Below are 15,234 nucleotides of genomic sequence, written 5' to 3'. Positions count from 1 at the left end.
GTTTACCTGTACACCTGCCAACAATAAACGTCTTCTTTTGAGCAGTGACTTGTGTCCTGTCATAAACTCTTCACCTGATATTTAAATATTTACACTAACTGTATTTTCAGCTGGTTCATTTGCATAAAGTGAGTTTTCTGTTTGATGTTTTATTAAATCTGAGTTTCAATAAATACAAACTCGAAAAGATAATTTAATAGAAATCTTTATTGAAGTAAAACAAACATCAAAACTAAAATCAGCTGGAAACGACGACAGGTTGATGACGTCACAGATTTATTGATCAGTGGAACAAAATGGCGGCCGGCTGATGATCAGTTTCATCTCATTAATTATTCATTGTTTATAATTAACAGTTTCTCAACTCATTAATTATTCATTGTTTATAATTAACGGAGCTCTGCGGGCGGGAGCGCGCCTCGTGCCCGCGCTGATCCGGGACCAGCCGCCCGTGTCCTCCGTCACGCGCAGGCGGACTGACGCGCCGCTCGCGCTGACCTGAGGTCTGCTCCCGCGTGACGTCACAGAGCCCGCCCACAGGGAGGTCACTCTCTGCTTCCACCTCCGGTGTCGAGGGGCCGCCATCTTTGTAACAGAGAAAACACTAAAATAACTCGTTTCAAACTTCTGCTCGGCAGGTGAGCGCACCTGTCAGCCTCGGAACCGCGGCAGGAGACGTGAACTCGCGGGAACCCCCGAGAGAAGAAGGTAAAACACTTAAATTTGACCTGTAACAGTCTGCGCGCGCACAGGCTAACGGCTAACGGGGCTAGCTGCTAAAGCAGCGCTAATGTTGACCACACTTCCGGTCAGGACTTTCAACATAAAGCACCGGCGGACAGCGTTAATGCTCTTATTGCATCCGGATACACTCCGTCTGTCCACGTCAGCTCTGACGTCAGAATCACTCATTTAATTTAAGTGTTCGTCATCACTGACAGTTTCCTTTTTCTTAGAGTACCTCGTCTTACGCTCTTATTTTGAAGGCTACATCCACAACATCCGGGCGTGTGCTGGCTGCCTGTCGCGAGCTTGGCGCAGTAAACAGCTCGCGAGCCGCAGTGGCGCCTAATGTCGCTGTTTGTGCGCATTGTTGATTAAAGTTTGCGCCTCGCTGACCCGCGCGCCCCGCGGAGGGAGAAGAAAGCGCGCGAGCCGCTTCACGCGCGGAGGGATCTGTTCTGCTCAGCCGGCTAGCGTGCTAACATTAGCAGAGAAGAGCGCGCGGCTCTCCGCTCAAACCTGCACGCGGTGAGTATCTCCTGCGTCCGTGCTGCGGCGGGAAAACCCGCACGTCTGCGGCGGGAAAACCCGCACATCTGCTCGTCTTCAGCGTGCCGGCGCGCGGAGAGTTTCTCCCGTTAAAACCGTCCCGTCCGCGGGCTGACGGCGCGCGCCTGAAGAACGCTAGTTAACCGGATGTGGAAGTAGTTTTTTCTCCGCGTGTAAAATAGGAAATTTCTGTGTGACTTCCCCCGGAAAACCAACAACTTAATATCAAACGGTTTCCTGTCTGCGTCGCTGTAAATGTTTCGGTGCAGCACGTCACGGTGTTTACCGGCCGGGCCGGCGGAGCACATCCCGGGGACACGAAGCCGGGGTACGTGGCACATGGCGGACTCTGCCCGGGGAAAGGCGCGTAAAATGGCTCCTCGGCCGCGGAGGAAAAAACCTCGTCCTGCGCCACTGTTTCTCAATCACGGCGCCCGGGTTCCATTATCGGACAGGCGGCTAACTCACTTAGCTTGGCGCTCTGCGCGGATAAAATGATAAGTGTAAATAATAAATGTTATAATAAATGTTTTTCATCTTCAGATAAACTGCTGGCTCTGCGCTGCAGCCGTCACGTGACACTCCGTCTGTTTGTTGCTCGTGTGTAGTTTGATCTACAGTCTTTAGCGCCCAGAACACACTCTGTGGCTGTGAATCCATTATCGGACACACGGTTGTTTTTAACGCTCGTGGGTTCTAACGTGCAGCTCAGGTGTTTGTTCAGCTGATCGTGAATAAAATGAGTCCACAGAGACAAACAGGAGCCGCCCAGGAGGGACATGTCCGATAATGGACACGTAGCCGTTAGCTTCGTTTGAGAGTCATGTTGACAGAGGAGGAGTGAATATTTAAACAAACCAATCAGACCTGACACAAACGGCAATAATAATACTTTTAATTTATTTTAATTTAAAAGTATTTTCTGCATCAAAACATGAGCTCAGTCTCACACACACACACCATCAGACGCAGCCAATCACAGCGTGATGGGGTGTGTGTGTGTGTGTGTCCGCCGTGAAACAGGAAGTTACCTCATCGAGGCCAGTGCTCGCTCGCACTCTGCTGAACTCCACGGGACGCGTTCGGTGTGCGACATGGCCTCCGGAGCTGATGGCACCAGAACCACGCAGCCCGGGTCAGAGGCAGGCGCCGCTCAGCTGTTTGTGACGACACGAGCGGATTGACCAGTTCACTGAGTGTGTGTGTGTGTGTGTGTGTGTGTGTGTGTCAGATGTCATTGGTGGACCTCGGGAAGCGTCTGCTGGAGGCGGCTCGTAAAGGTCAGGACGATGAGGTCAGAAACCTGATGGCCAACGGAGCGCCGTTCACCACCGACTGGGTGAGACAGGAAGTGATCAGACAGACAGGAAGTGCGTGTTGTTTGTCCCCCCGCCCTGACGTGTCCGTCTGTGTGTCCTGTAGTTGGGGACGTCCCCGCTCCACCTGGCCGCTCAGCACGGTCATTACTCCACGGCCGACGTCCTGCTCCGAGCCGGTGTCAGCAGAGATGCTCGCACCAAAGTGGACAGGACGCCGCTGCACATGGCGGCTGCCGAGGGTCACACGGTCATCGTGGAGCTGCTGGTCCGGGTGAGGGGCGCCTTCTGTACTGTAACCTTTAAAGAACCTTTAAAGAACGTGTTCTGACTGTCCGACGGCCTTTCAGAGCGGCGCCGACATCAACGCCAAAGACATGCTGAAGATGACGGCGCTTCACTGGGCGGCGCAGCACGGCCATCACGGCGTGGCCGAGACGCTCATCAAACACGGAGCCGACGTGCACGCGCTCAGTAAGTTCGACAAGACGCCGTTCGACATCGCGGTCGACATCCAGAACACGGAGCTGATGCTGCTGCTGCAGGTACACACCTGAACAGAACGCTACTTCCTGTTTCATGACCACTACTTCCTGTTTCCTAAACTCTACTTCCTGTCTGTGTCAGGAGGGCATGCAGAACCAGGTGAACATGAACCAGGTGAACATGAACCAGGTGAGTATGAACATGGAAACCAGCAGCACGACCAACCAGCCGCAGTTCATCATCCAGGGAATCCCCGCCATCCAGGGGGGCGTGGTCAACCTTGCGGAGCTGCTCAACAAGGCCAACGCAGGTATGCACACCTGAAGACGTGTGAACGTGTGAGCGTGTGCGATGGAGCTGTGACGTCTGCTCTCTGTGTCTCAGGTGACTCTGAAGAAGCCATGGCCGCCAGCGCTCTGGACTCCAACATCCAGCATGCCGCTGTGGTCAACGAGGGCGGGCAGAGGGTCATCACCATAGTAACAGACCAACATGGCAACCTGCAGACCACCGGAGGGATGGCGCCGCCGTTCTTTGTCACCATGCAGCACGGACAGCAGAGTACGACGCCGAGTCTCAAGTCTTTAGTCTGATATTTAGTCTGAGCTTTAGTCTGATATTTAGTCTGAGCTTTAGTCTGAGTCTGAGCTTTAGTCTGAGCTTTAGTCTGATATTTAGTCTGAGCTTTAGTCTGAGTCTGATATTTAGTCTGAGCTTTAGTCTGAGTCTGATATTTAGTCTGAGCTTTAGTCTGAGCTTTAGTCTTTAGTCTGAGCTTTAGTCTGAGCTTTAGTCTGATATTTAGTCTGATATTTAGTCTGAGCTTTAGTCTGAGTCTGATATTTAGTCTGAGCTTTAATCTGATATTTAGTCTGAGCTTTAGTCTTTAGTCTGATATTTAGTCTGAGCTTTAGTCTTTAGTCTGATATTTAGTCTGAGCTTCAGTCTTTAGTCTGAGCTTTCGTCTTTAGTTTGATAGTTAGTCTCAGTCTGATATTTAGTCTAAGCTTTAGTCTGAGCTTTAGTCTTTAGTCTGAGCTTTAGTCTGGTCTTAGTCTCAGCCTGGTCTTTGGTCTTTGCAGTGTTGGCGGTGCCGGCTAACACGGTGACAGAGGAGGTGGTGACGGAGGAACCTCATCCTGCTCCATCCAGGAAGAGGAAGCTGGAGGCGACCACCAACCACACCGACTCCGGAGAGACGGTGAGCAACACCTACCTCCTTCATCTGCTCCTTCTTCTTCACCTCCTCCTTTGTGTCCTCTCCTCCTCACCTCCTTTGTCTCCTTCTCCTTCAGGAGTTGTTGCAGAGGCAGCTGCTGGAGGCGAACAGGAAGGCGCAGGAGTACCGTCAGCAGCTGCTGCGTAAGGAGCAGGAGGCGGAGGAGTACCGCATCAAGCTGGAGGCCATGTCGCAGAGTCAGGCCAACGCCAACAACGCCGCCAACGCCTCCGCTGCCAACGCCGCCAGCCCTGAGGAGGTGGTGGGAGGGGAGGAGGACGAGGAGGAGGCAGCTGCTGGCATGGTGGAGGAGGAGGGAGAGATGGTGGTGCTGCAGGAGGGAGGCATCATCATGGAGGGGGAGGAGGGTCAGGTGACGCTGGTGGAGACGGGCGGAGAGACGGCGGAGGTCAGCTCCTAACAGAGAGGGGGGAGGAGGGGGGAGGAGGTGGAGACACAAACGGCCTCCCAAAAACTGAAGGAGGAGAAAGACTAAACAGACTGGACAAAGAGGAGTTCAGTCACGCACCATTTTGATCCCAGCAGGGAGACAGAATGGCTTCTCTGAAAAGACAGACGGAGGGACGCCGACTGAAGACAGACGGGGTGCAAAATGCACGGCGCTGGATCGAAGGAGACCAACTGAAGGAGTAACTGAGGAGGAGGTGGGAGGCACAATGTGCCGCCGCTCGGAGGCACATGTACTTTTTTACTTTCTGTTGTAACCAGTGATCCCGAATAGTGACACGAGGTCGAGTCCTCCCTGTACGACGCACCATTCTGCTTCAATCACGAGTCTTTGATTTTAGCTGGTTGTCCTCAGTGTGCCGTTTGTCTCCGCCGTGCTCGCGTGTTTTCCTTCATCTGATGCCTTCATGACACTTTGCTGTAGCCGGCACCATTTTGTGTCCCTTAAGAGTCCAGGCTGACCTGAGAACAGGAGCTGTTTATTTTGCTTCCCGATAATGAATCTGAAGCAAGGAAGCCGAATGGTTCTGATTGAACGTCGTCTCTGTTTTTAACCCTTTAAATACTCGCGGTGTGTTCATGGCCCCATCGGTCATTTGGTCATCGTCTGCTCTCGGCTCACTGCAGACAAAGAGGAGTTCAAGGACGCTCAGAAATCTGAAGTTTAAATCCAAAGATCAGTTCAGCGTCAGTCAAACCTCCAGGCGTACTTCCTGTTGAGTCCAAACTGACCTAATGTCTCAAATTCAACAGAACTTTGATAAAATGCGCAGAAATACGTCACAGTGTGGCCCGTAACAAGCTGGACCTGGTCCTGGTCAGCTAACAGCTCACCTGTCCCCTCACCTGTCCCTCCTCTGATGTTTGAGTTGAGTATGAAAGTTATTTTTATAAGCTCAGCGAAGCCAACCTTTTTCTATGTACATATAAAGTTGTATTTTTTTAACTGTACCTGAACGCTTCATGATGATGTAATGATGATGATGATGATGATGATGATGATGATGATGATGATGGCTGCATTGGTAATCTGAAATATAAACACTTTTTTTTTTTTTTTGAATAAGAACTTCTGTTTTGTGTTTTTGGTGCTTCCGCACGGTGACGCCTGAACGCCTCGTGCTGAGTTCAGGGTCAGAAAAACAGCTGGTTACTGTACAAACATAACGTTAAAACTTTATTCAAACCGGATCAGACCGGTTCTGATGGACAGAGAGCTTTAGCATAACCACATGCTAAAGTAGCTAGCCATTAATTAGCTGCTGTTAACAGAACTGGGCTCAGCAGCTGGACCGGACCGGGTTGGAGCACAGGGACCAACGGGGAATAACGTGACAGCACCGAGGTGACTGACAGACTTCGTGATGGAAAACAGCTAATATAATGAAGCTAACGCTGAGCCAGCTGGTTTGGAGCTAGTGCTAACATAGCTAACTGCTAACATAAGCTAATGTTGTAGATGCTATAGCTAAATGCTAACATAAGCTAATGTTGTAGATGTTATAGCTAATGTAGCTAACTGTTAACATTAGCTGTTACTAGCTGTCCACAGTCCGCCATGTTTGTACAGGAGCCCTGAATGGACAAACTGAACTCTTTAGCTTTAGATGTGTTTTTACATTGGAAAGTGAGAGGTGAGGTGAGGGCTGTTCAGTGAATGGCACACAGACCAACATTAGAATAAAACAGTGACTCGTAGTTTAGCTTCCAGAGCTTTCAGTCAGAAATGCAGTAAGTGGACCTTGAGTTTGTGTTGTTTGTTTGACCTTCAGCCCAGAGGACTTCATCACGGTAGAAAGCTCCAGCATGAGCAGACTCATTAGTGACTGAGTGAAGATAACGTGCTAATTACAAAAAGTGTTTACATCAATACAAACTGATTATAGTGGATCGGGTTTGATTGATGGATCGTTCATCCAATCACAGAGCGAGGAGGACAGCGTGACCCCGCCCCCCAGCTGTCTTATCTTCCTACAACCTCGCGCTGTTTTTGATGTTTCCTGTGACGTTTAACCGCGTTGTTGAGGTTTTCTGTGACTTCCGGCTGCGCTGTTTGTTAATTCGTCATTTAAATAAATAATTACAGACTAATTTATTCATATTTAACAACTACAGCTCCCATGAGGCTTTCGGAGGATATTCCCGCCCAGCGCGTGGATTATGGCAGATCAGTCCTGATTGACGTGCCCGCCGTCCAATCAGCGGCGGCGGAGTGGCGCGCGGCCAACCCTGTGCGGCGGGGGGCGGGGCCGCAGAGGAGGGGGTAGGGCGCGAGGTATCATGGAGGATCAGTAGGCAGACTGTGGCCGTCAGAGAAGCTGCTGCGCTGATCCGGACTTTGTCAACTGTTCGCCGAACCGAGCCAGAATGGACATGAAGAAGAGGATCACCTTAGAGCTGCGGAACCGGAGCCCGGCGGAGGTGAGCCTCTTTATCTGAACCACATTTGAATTGTTGCTTGAAATAGCCCGGGAGGTGAAGCCTCCCCCCGCGCTCCTCACATGGAGTCCGCTTAGAGAACACTACGGACGGCAAGTTTGCTCCCGGACACTCGGTCTGTTTTCACCGCGTATCGACCCGGTTATAGTTTGATCACACACCGCCCGCAGCTCGGCGGAGAGCGAGAGCCGCTATCCCGGATCAGAGCATCTCAAGCGGCTCCGTCCGTCCGTCTGCCCGCCCCTCCTCCTCTCCGGTGAAGCCGTCACCCAGCGAGGCTCCGCGGGCACAGATCATCTTATTAGAGCGTCACACGCGGGATGGAAGACGGTCAAAGTGTTCCGTGATGTCCCGCGGAGCGTCACCGGAAAACAACTGAACTTTTAATCAGTTACCGGCCGCTCGGAGCACTTTAACGGAGAATGTCGCCGCACAGAACGACATGAACGGGCGGGCGGTTAGTTTGTAAACAGGGCGGCTGTTGGCGCGGGTGTACCGGGTGTGCGGGAGTCTCTCCGCGGGCTGCGGGAGTCTCTCCGCGGGCTGCGGGAGTCTCTCCGCGGGCTGCGGGAGTCTCTCCGCGGGCTGCGTGTCTCCGTCGTCCTCTGAGCGGACATCTTAAGTCGACGGCGGCTTAAACTCGGACGGAAGCTGCTCGTCGTGTTTCCCGCCGACATTTTATCAAACTTCTCTCGGTCAAACCGACTTCACGGTTCAATTTAACGGCGTTTTAAGGCGGGACTCGACGCTCCCGCGCCGCCCTGCTCGGTGGCGGACGCGGGGCGCACGGAGGTCGGTCACACAGACATTTTGAGTCGGGAGCTCGCGCTCGGTGGGAGTAACGCGTTACCGACTTAACGTTACATAAAGCGGATTAACGCGTTTAGACGAATATTAATACTCTGTTCAAACAAGTTAGACTGCGGGACGTTACTGTAACGGGATTACCGTGTAACGAGTTTACATGACGGTCAAAATGGCGTTACAGTAACAGATTACTGTGAGAGTACAACTGGCGCTTTAATCCGCATTAAACAGTTTGAATGTAAACCGAGTGTGGCGTCGTGTTTATGAGGAGTGTGTGTGTGTGTTATATAACCGAACAGCGTCAGTTGAACACACACACACACACACTGTCACGGTTCAGACTTTATCTCACAAACGGTCCACACACACTCACTGGTGTCATGTTTTATGAATTGGGGGATGCCAACAGATGGTGTGTGGAGACACACAACCCCCCCTACACACACACACACACACACACACACACACACACACACACTCTTCATTGATGCCTGTTGGCCTGCAGGCTGAAGCTCTGTGCGTTATATAAGCAGAAGCAAAGAACTCTGGGAAATAAAGAGCAACTGTCCACAGACTGTCTAAAACCTGGACGTAGTCTCCGCGACGTCCTGCAGACTGTCTAAAACCTGGATGTAGTCTCCGTGACGTCCCCACAGACTGTGAATAGCTTAAACTTAAAGTACTTTTTCATACCCAGTTTTGTTTGTGGTCTGAATACTTACTGTCTGTCTCTCTGTCTGTCTCTCTGTCTGTCTCTCAGATAGCAGAGCTCGTGGTGGATAACAGTCGCTCTGCAGACGGGGAGGTTGAAGGTCTGACAGACGCGTTCACGGAGCTCGAGTTTCTCAGCATGGTGAACGTCGGGCTGAGCTCGCTGGCTAAACTGCCCTCACTGCCCAAACTACGCAAGGTAACACACACACACACACACACACACACACACACACACACACAGTGAATTCACGGTCGTGGACAAAGTCTTGAAAGTTTGGAAACTTGAATTTTAGCAGCATGCCAACAAACTGAGTTTCTGTCGTGTGATTGGTTCACAGACAGCGTGTTGGTGTTTGTTGTCTGAATGTTTCTGTTTGTTTGTCAGCTGGAGCTCAGCGACAACAACCTGTCCGGATCTCTGGAGACGCTGTCCGAGAAATGTCCCAACCTGACCTACCTCAACCTGAGCGGGAACAAGATCAAAGAGCTGAGCAACGTGGAGGCGCTGGTCAGAACACACACACACACACTGTCACGGTTCAGACTCTATCTCACAAACAGACACACACACACAGACAGACTCACTCTCTCACACTCTCTCTCACACTCTCACACTCACTCACTCACTCACTCACTCACTCACTCACCCACACTCTCTCACACTCTCACACTCACTCACTCACACTCTCTCACACTCTCTCACACTCTCACTCTCTCACACTCACTCACTCACTCACTCACACTCTCTCACACTCTCTCACTCTCTCACACTCTTACACTCTCATTCACTCACTCACACTCTCTCACACTCACTCACTCTCTCACACTCTCACTCTCTCACACTCTCACACTTTCATTCACTCTCTCACACCCTCATTCACTCTCTCACACTCTCTCACTCTCTCACACTCTCTCACACTCTCACTCTCTCACACTCTCACTCACTCACACTCTCACACTCTCACACTCTCATTCACTCACTCACTCACACTCTCTCACACACTATCACTCTCTCACACTCTCATTCACTCTCATTCACACTCTCATTCACCCTCATTCACACTCTCTCACACTCTCTCACACTCTCTCACACTCTCTCACACTCTCACACTTTCATTCACTCTCATTCACTCTCTCACTCTCACACTCTCATTCACTCTCTCACTCTCACACTCTCATTCACTCTCTCACTCTCACACTCTCATTCACTCTCTCACACTCTCTCACTCTCTCACACTCTCACACTCTCATTCACTCTCATTCACACTCTCTCACACACTCACACTTTCATTCACTCTCACACTCTCATTTACTCTCATTCACACTCTCTCACACTCTCACACTTTCATTCACTCTCTCACTCTCTCACTCTCTCACTCTCTCTCTCACTCTCTCACACTCTCTCACACTCTCTCACACACTATCACTCTCTCACACTCTCTCACACTCTCATACACACTATCACTCTCTCACACACTATCACTCTCTCACACTCTCATTCACTCCCACACTCTCACACTTTCATTCACTCCCACACTCTCACACTTTCATTCACTCTCTCACACTTTCATTCACTCTCTCACACTCTCTCACACACTATCACTCTCTCACACTCTCTCACACACTATCACTCTCTCACACTCTCATTCACTCTCATTCACACTCTCTCACACTCATTCACTCTTTCACTCTCTCTCTCACTCACACACTCACTCTCTCACACTCTCATTCACTCTCTCACACTCTCTCACACACTATCACTCTCTCACACTCTCACACTCTCATTCACACTCTCTCACACTCACACTTTCATTCACTCTCTCACACTCTCATTCACTCTCTCACTCTCTCTCTCACTCTCTCACACTCTCACACTCTCACACTCTCATTCACTCACTCACACTCTCTCACACACTATCACTCTCTCACACTCTCACACTCTCATTCACACTCTCATTCACCCTCATTCACACTCTCTCACACTCTCACACTTTCATTCACTCTCATTCACTCTCTCTCACTCTCTCACACTCTCACACTCTCATTCACTCTCATTCACACTCTCTCACACTCTCACACTTTCATTCACTCTCACACTCTCATTCACTCTCATTCACTCTCTTACACTCTCTCACTCTCTTACACTCTCACACACACTCACTCACTCACTCACTCTCTCACTCTCTCACACTCACACACTCACTCTCTCACACACTATCACTCTCTCACACACTCTCTCTCACACTTTCATTCACTCTCTCACACTCTCATTCACTCTCTCACACTCTCTCACACACTATCACTCTCTCACACTCTCACACTCTCATTCACTCTCACACTTTCATTCACTCTCTCACACTTTCATTCACTCTCTCTCACTCTCATTCACTCACTCACACTCTCTCACACACTATCACTCTCTCACACTCTCATACACTCTCTCACACACTATCACTCTCTCACACTCTCTCACACTCTCTCACACACTATCACTCTCTCACACTCTCATTCACACTCTCTCACACTCACACTTTCATTCACTCTCTCACACTCTCATTCACTCTCTCACTCTCTCTCACTCTCTCACACTCTCTCTCTCACACACTCTCTCATTCTCTCACTCACTCTCTCTCACACACACACACACACACACACACACACACACACACACACACACACTAACACGTCGTGTCCTTGCAGCAAAACCTGAAGAGCCTTCAGAGTCTGGACCTGTTCAACTGTGAGATCACGTCTCTGGAGGACTACAGGGAGAGCGTGTTCGAGCTGCTGCCTCAGGTCACTTACCTGGACGGCTTCGACCAGGAGGACAACGAGGCGCCCGACTCTGAGGCCGACGACGAAGGTGGGACACGGTTTAGAGGAGGAGGGCCTGGAAAGTCCTTGAATGTGATGATCACGTGATCTACCTTCAGGTGTCCACCTGGACGACCGGAGGCAGCTCGCCGCCTCGTGGTGGCGACCCAGCGTGGTGGCGACCTCGTGTTGACTCGAGATCGCGTGCCTGGAAAACCTGGAAAGTCCTTGACTAACACTCTCTGTGTTTCCAGACGAGGACGGCGAGGACGGGGCGGGGCCGACCGGCGACTACGACGACGAGGAAGACGAAGACGAGGACGAGGACGGCTCAGAGGGAGGAGAGGTGGGGCTGAGCTTTCAAGTGAACCGGGCCGATCAGGTGGGCAACTCGGCTTCCCATGATGCACCTGTCGGCGGCCGGGCAGCGAACCGGGCCACGCCTGGCCGTGTTCTCTGCCCGGCCACCGACAGTTGTCACGGGTCGCTCAGGTGTGACGTGCTCATGACCAGGTTCAGCACCAAAACAGCCGCCTCTGAGGACGTTTTTTTAACGTTCTTTGGAGGTTCGTTAAACGTTCCTGTAGTCAGAGTCGGTCTGATGGAGGTCAGCCTGGTCAGCGACACGTGACGAGTAGTTCTAGAGCTTCGTTAGTGTCGTCCAATCAGAGAGTAGCTGCTTCTCGTGGCTTTTATTGTGAAAGTGTCTGTACAGGAAGTGAGGTCGTCTTTTTCTTTTGTTTCTCAGGATGACGACGAGGACGAAGACGACTACGCCGAGGAGGAGGAGGAAGGTGAGTGAGGAGGCCCGCTCTGATTGGTCAGAGTCTGGCGGCCCGCTCTGATTGGTCAGAGTCTGGCGGCCCGCTCTGATTGGCTCTCTCTCTCTCTCTCTCTGTGCAGACGAGCAGGCGGGCGTTCAAGGACAGAAGAGGAAGCGAGACGTTGAGGACGAAGGCGAGGATGATGACGACGACGACGAAGACGACTAGTCGTGGAGCTGCGGGCGGTCTGAGCGCCGTCCTGACCCGGTTCTGTCCACAGCCGGGCCGGACCGCCAGACTGCAAACAGAGACAGCAGCAGAACTGTGTGACCCGATAGTTTGTTCAGTTTGATAGAAGTCACGTCGTTATTTTAGATAATATATGAAAGATTTATCAACTCCACACGCTTCCCTTTAAGACCCGGCTTAGCCCGGCTCGGCCCGGTTCACCCCCCCCAAAACACCAACACTTCCTGGCAGCAGTGATGTCACAAGCGCACCACCGAACCGGCCCTCTGTGTTTGGACTTGTCCTGCTCTTATGAAGCCGTCCATGGTTCAGGACCAGCGGTGAACTAAAGCCCGGTCCAGTTCAGACCACAACACTCTGATCTGCCGGTCCTGGTACTTTTCTTACAACATCACATTAGAACCCAAACACAACCCGGGTCTGCCATCAGAATCCGAGTCTTCTGCTCTGAACTGGATATGAGCTGGGTCCATCAACAGTCGACCCGTGGACCTTCAGAACCACCAGAGTCTGTCCGGTTCTGCAGAAACAGGAAGTGACGGCGTCCTCAAGAGAGCAGGTCGGTTTCTGAGCCTTCGGCACCAGAGCGAGCCGGACCGGACGGACGGTCCACATCGAAACCTGATCAGCACCTTTCAGGATCAGGACCCGGTTCTGTTCAGGATCTTCACTCTGCGTCACGTTGGTACCTGACAGAACCTTGATCACATGACACAGCTGTAGAGACGCCGAGTTCCCAGTGTGTGTTTGATTTGTTCTCCAAGGCGGGGCGGGCAGGCGGGCGGGGTCATTAGACCTGACGTGTTCGTTTGTTTTTAGTTTGATGTGAGCAGCGCCGCCTCAAAGTGCCCGCCCCCTCGTGACGCTCACGCCGTCACCGTGTCACATTTCAGGCTCCGCCCCCTACAGAACACCTGCCGTGGTGCGTTCAGGCGTCGCGGTGCGTTCAGGCCTGTGAGCACCTGAACGCAGCGTCACAATGACAGGTGTGCAGGGGATGATGGAGGCGGAGCCTGAAGCGGGACACACCTGTGCGTCTGATTCGCTGCTCTGTGTGGGAACGTTTCCTGTTTTACTTCCTGTAGCCGCATCAAACAGAACCGACCCGACAGGAAGTGGAGGAAGCGTCGGGTCGGTCCTGGTGAAGCAGCAGAACTCGGACCTGCTGTAAACACTCTTAAAAACCACGCGGCAGAGACAGAGAGGATCATGGGAGAATCGAACGAGGTTCACGTCACATGACTAGCGTTAGCACGCTAGCCCGTCAGCTGACGTGTTTTTAAGAGTGTAAAGGTCAAAGGTCACGTCAGCTTTTAAGGCAATATTGTAAATAGACTCGACTCCGTTTGTTTTTATTGTTTTTAATTAATTTTACTGACCCTCGTCCCTGACCTCTGACCCTCGTCCCTGACCCCTGACCCTCGTCCCTGACCTCTGACTGTCCTGTGACCTCTGACCCTCGTCCCTGACCCTCGTCCCTGACCTCTGACTGTCCTGTGACCTCTGACCCTCGTCCCTGACCTCTGACCCTCGTCCCTGACCTCTGACCCTCGTCCCTGACCATGGCTGTACTTCCCTCCGTTGTCCCGCCTGTGGACAAACTGTGTTTGACCTTTTGTGTGTAATGAAACATATCGAGAGTTTTCAATTAAAAGATCCTGAAAAGACAAAAAGTCTGCTGATGTTTGTTTACAGCCGAGTTCTGATGGACTGGACCGGACCGACAGGGAGTGACGTCAACCTGCCGAATCTTTTTTATTAAAGTTTTGAAATGTGCTAATAAAATCAGTTTCTTCTGACTCTTTAAAACAGCAAAACATGGAACATACGACACATTTAATTTACATAGAAACACATGAAGATTTACAGTAAATTAAAGTTTATTATAAAACTATGAAACACTTTTACAGTTTGTCTCAAAGATTTGTCTTGTTAGAGTTACGTGTTACATGTGGGGAAACCGGAGCTCCAAATGTTTTAACGTGAAAACTTGAGGTTGGCAGTAACACACTTTAATAAATCACTAGAAAACATTATTTATCTTTTTCAGAACGAGTGAATTAATTAGTCAAATGAAGCGCAAACTGTGGTTCGCTTGGTCACCCGTGTAGCTAACTGAACTGACTCAGCCCAGGGTTCAGAGGTTCTGTCGCTGTGTTCACTGTTAGACCGGACACTGCCGGTTCAGAGGTTCTGTCGCCGTGTTCACTGTTAGACTGGACACTGCTGGTTCAGAGGTTCTGTTCTGGTCCAGGTGATGCTAGCTCACAGCATACCACACTCTCTATTGGCTGCTGAAAACACCAATCAACATTCACGACAAGTAAACAGACTTGAAGTACTTCCTGTTTCATGGATCATTGATGTTTATCAGCAGATGGCGGTCGAGTCCTGTCTGTGTGTGTGTGTGTGTGTCTGTGTCTGTGTGTGTGTGTGTGTGTGTGTGTCTGTGTGTGTCTGTGTGTGTGTGTGTGTGTGTGTGTGTGTCCATCCTGTAGATGGTGCTGTCTTCCTGTTGATGACCTCATAGTGAGAGCTTGTTTAATATTTAAATTAGCTCCTGTGTCGTCCCGTCTGATTGGTCATCAGGCTGCCAATGAATCAGTTTTATGAATTCAACTTCCTGTTAGGAGACAAGTGAGCGAGGAGAGGAAACAGGAAGCATCCTCTGACCTCTGACCTCCTT

General features: G+C 51.0%; 3 protein-coding genes and 1 long non-coding RNA gene across 9 annotated transcripts in view; all 4 read left to right on the top strand.

Annotated features, from left to right (window-relative positions):
* LOC113747311 (uncharacterized) overlaps positions 1 to 48 on the top strand; it is a 10,924-nt gene extending 10,876 nt beyond the window's left edge. For both annotated transcript variants that reach the window (XR_003463548.1, XR_003463547.1), the window contains one exon: positions 1 to 48. This exon is cut by the window's left edge and continues 454 nt beyond it. This is a non-coding gene — a long non-coding RNA (uncharacterized LOC113747311).
* The window catches only part of mllt11 (MLLT11 transcription factor 7 cofactor), a 2,100-nt gene extending 2,052 nt beyond the window's left edge, over positions 1 to 48 (top strand). The window contains exon 3 of the mRNA XM_010752937.3: positions 1 to 48. This exon is cut by the window's left edge and continues 680 nt beyond it. The gene's annotated coding sequence lies outside the window, so the exon portion shown is untranslated.
* Positions 49 to 402: 354 nt separating this feature from the next.
* Positions 403 to 5,527, top strand: gabpb2a (GA binding protein transcription factor subunit beta 2a). 4 transcript variants are annotated; one of them, XM_010752934.3, is made up of 8 exons: positions 403 to 708; positions 2,504 to 2,611; positions 2,695 to 2,862; positions 2,939 to 3,133; positions 3,216 to 3,384; positions 3,459 to 3,635; positions 4,157 to 4,275; positions 4,370 to 5,527. In XM_010752934.3, exons 2-8 carry the CDS (start codon positions 2,504 to 2,506, stop codon positions 4,712 to 4,714), a joined length of 1,281 nt encoding a protein of 426 aa, XP_010751236.3. In that variant the 5' UTR covers positions 403 to 708; the 3' UTR covers positions 4,715 to 5,527. The 4 variants fall into 4 exon arrangements, with proteins under 4 accessions (XP_010751236.3, XP_010751235.3, XP_010751237.3 ...); XM_010752933.3 differs by lacking the exon at positions 403 to 708 and adding an exon at positions 751 to 1,251; XM_010752935.3 differs by lacking the exon at positions 403 to 708 and adding an exon at positions 1,281 to 1,600.
* Positions 5,528 to 7,019: 1,492 nt separating this feature from the next.
* Positions 7,020 to 13,919, top strand: anp32e (acidic (leucine-rich) nuclear phosphoprotein 32 family, member E). 2 transcript variants are annotated; one of them, XM_027286683.1, is made up of 7 exons: positions 7,020 to 7,182; positions 8,768 to 8,917; positions 9,107 to 9,229; positions 11,422 to 11,584; positions 11,790 to 11,881; positions 12,284 to 12,329; positions 12,439 to 13,919. In XM_027286683.1, the coding sequence occupies exons 1-7, from the start codon at positions 7,129 to 7,131 to the stop codon at positions 12,525 to 12,527; spliced, it is 717 nt and encodes a 238-aa protein (XP_027142484.1). In that variant the 5' UTR covers positions 7,020 to 7,128; the 3' UTR covers positions 12,528 to 13,919. The 2 variants fall into 2 exon arrangements, with proteins under 2 accessions (XP_027142484.1, XP_010751234.1); XM_010752932.3 differs by having other exon boundaries at positions 7,021 to 7,182; positions 11,790 to 11,917.
* Positions 13,920 to 15,234: the final 1,315 nt, after the last annotated feature.

This window comes from Larimichthys crocea, chromosome XIII, assembly GCF_000972845.2.
Source record: "Larimichthys crocea isolate SSNF chromosome XIII, L_crocea_2.0, whole genome shotgun sequence".
NCBI classification, from domain to species: Eukaryota; Metazoa; Chordata; class Actinopteri; family Sciaenidae; genus Larimichthys; species Larimichthys crocea.
This window is presented reverse-complemented; position numbering and strand designations above follow the sequence as displayed.

Excerpts from the sequence above, each read along its gene's own strand:
- gabpb2a (XM_010752934.3), top strand. The coding sequence starts at position 2,504 with ATGTCATTGGTGGACCTCGGGAAGCGTCTGCTGGAGGCGGCTCGTAAA. Across the intron at positions 3,385-3,458 it reads GCTCAACAAGGCCAACGCAG|GTGACTCTGAAGAAGCCATG; the intron begins GTATGCACACCT and ends TCTGTGTCTCAG. Across the intron at positions 4,276-4,369 it reads ACACCGACTCCGGAGAGACG|GAGTTGTTGCAGAGGCAGCT; the intron begins GTGAGCAACACC and ends CTTCTCCTTCAG.
- anp32e (XM_010752932.3), top strand. The coding sequence starts at position 7,129 with ATGGACATGAAGAAGAGGATCACCTTAGAGCTGCGGAACCGGAGCCCG. Across the intron at positions 9,230-11,421 it reads TGAGCAACGTGGAGGCGCTG|CAAAACCTGAAGAGCCTTCA; the intron begins GTCAGAACACAC and ends GTGTCCTTGCAG. Across the intron at positions 12,330-12,438 it reads CGCCGAGGAGGAGGAGGAAG|ACGAGCAGGCGGGCGTTCAA; the intron begins GTGAGTGAGGAG and ends CTCTCTGTGCAG.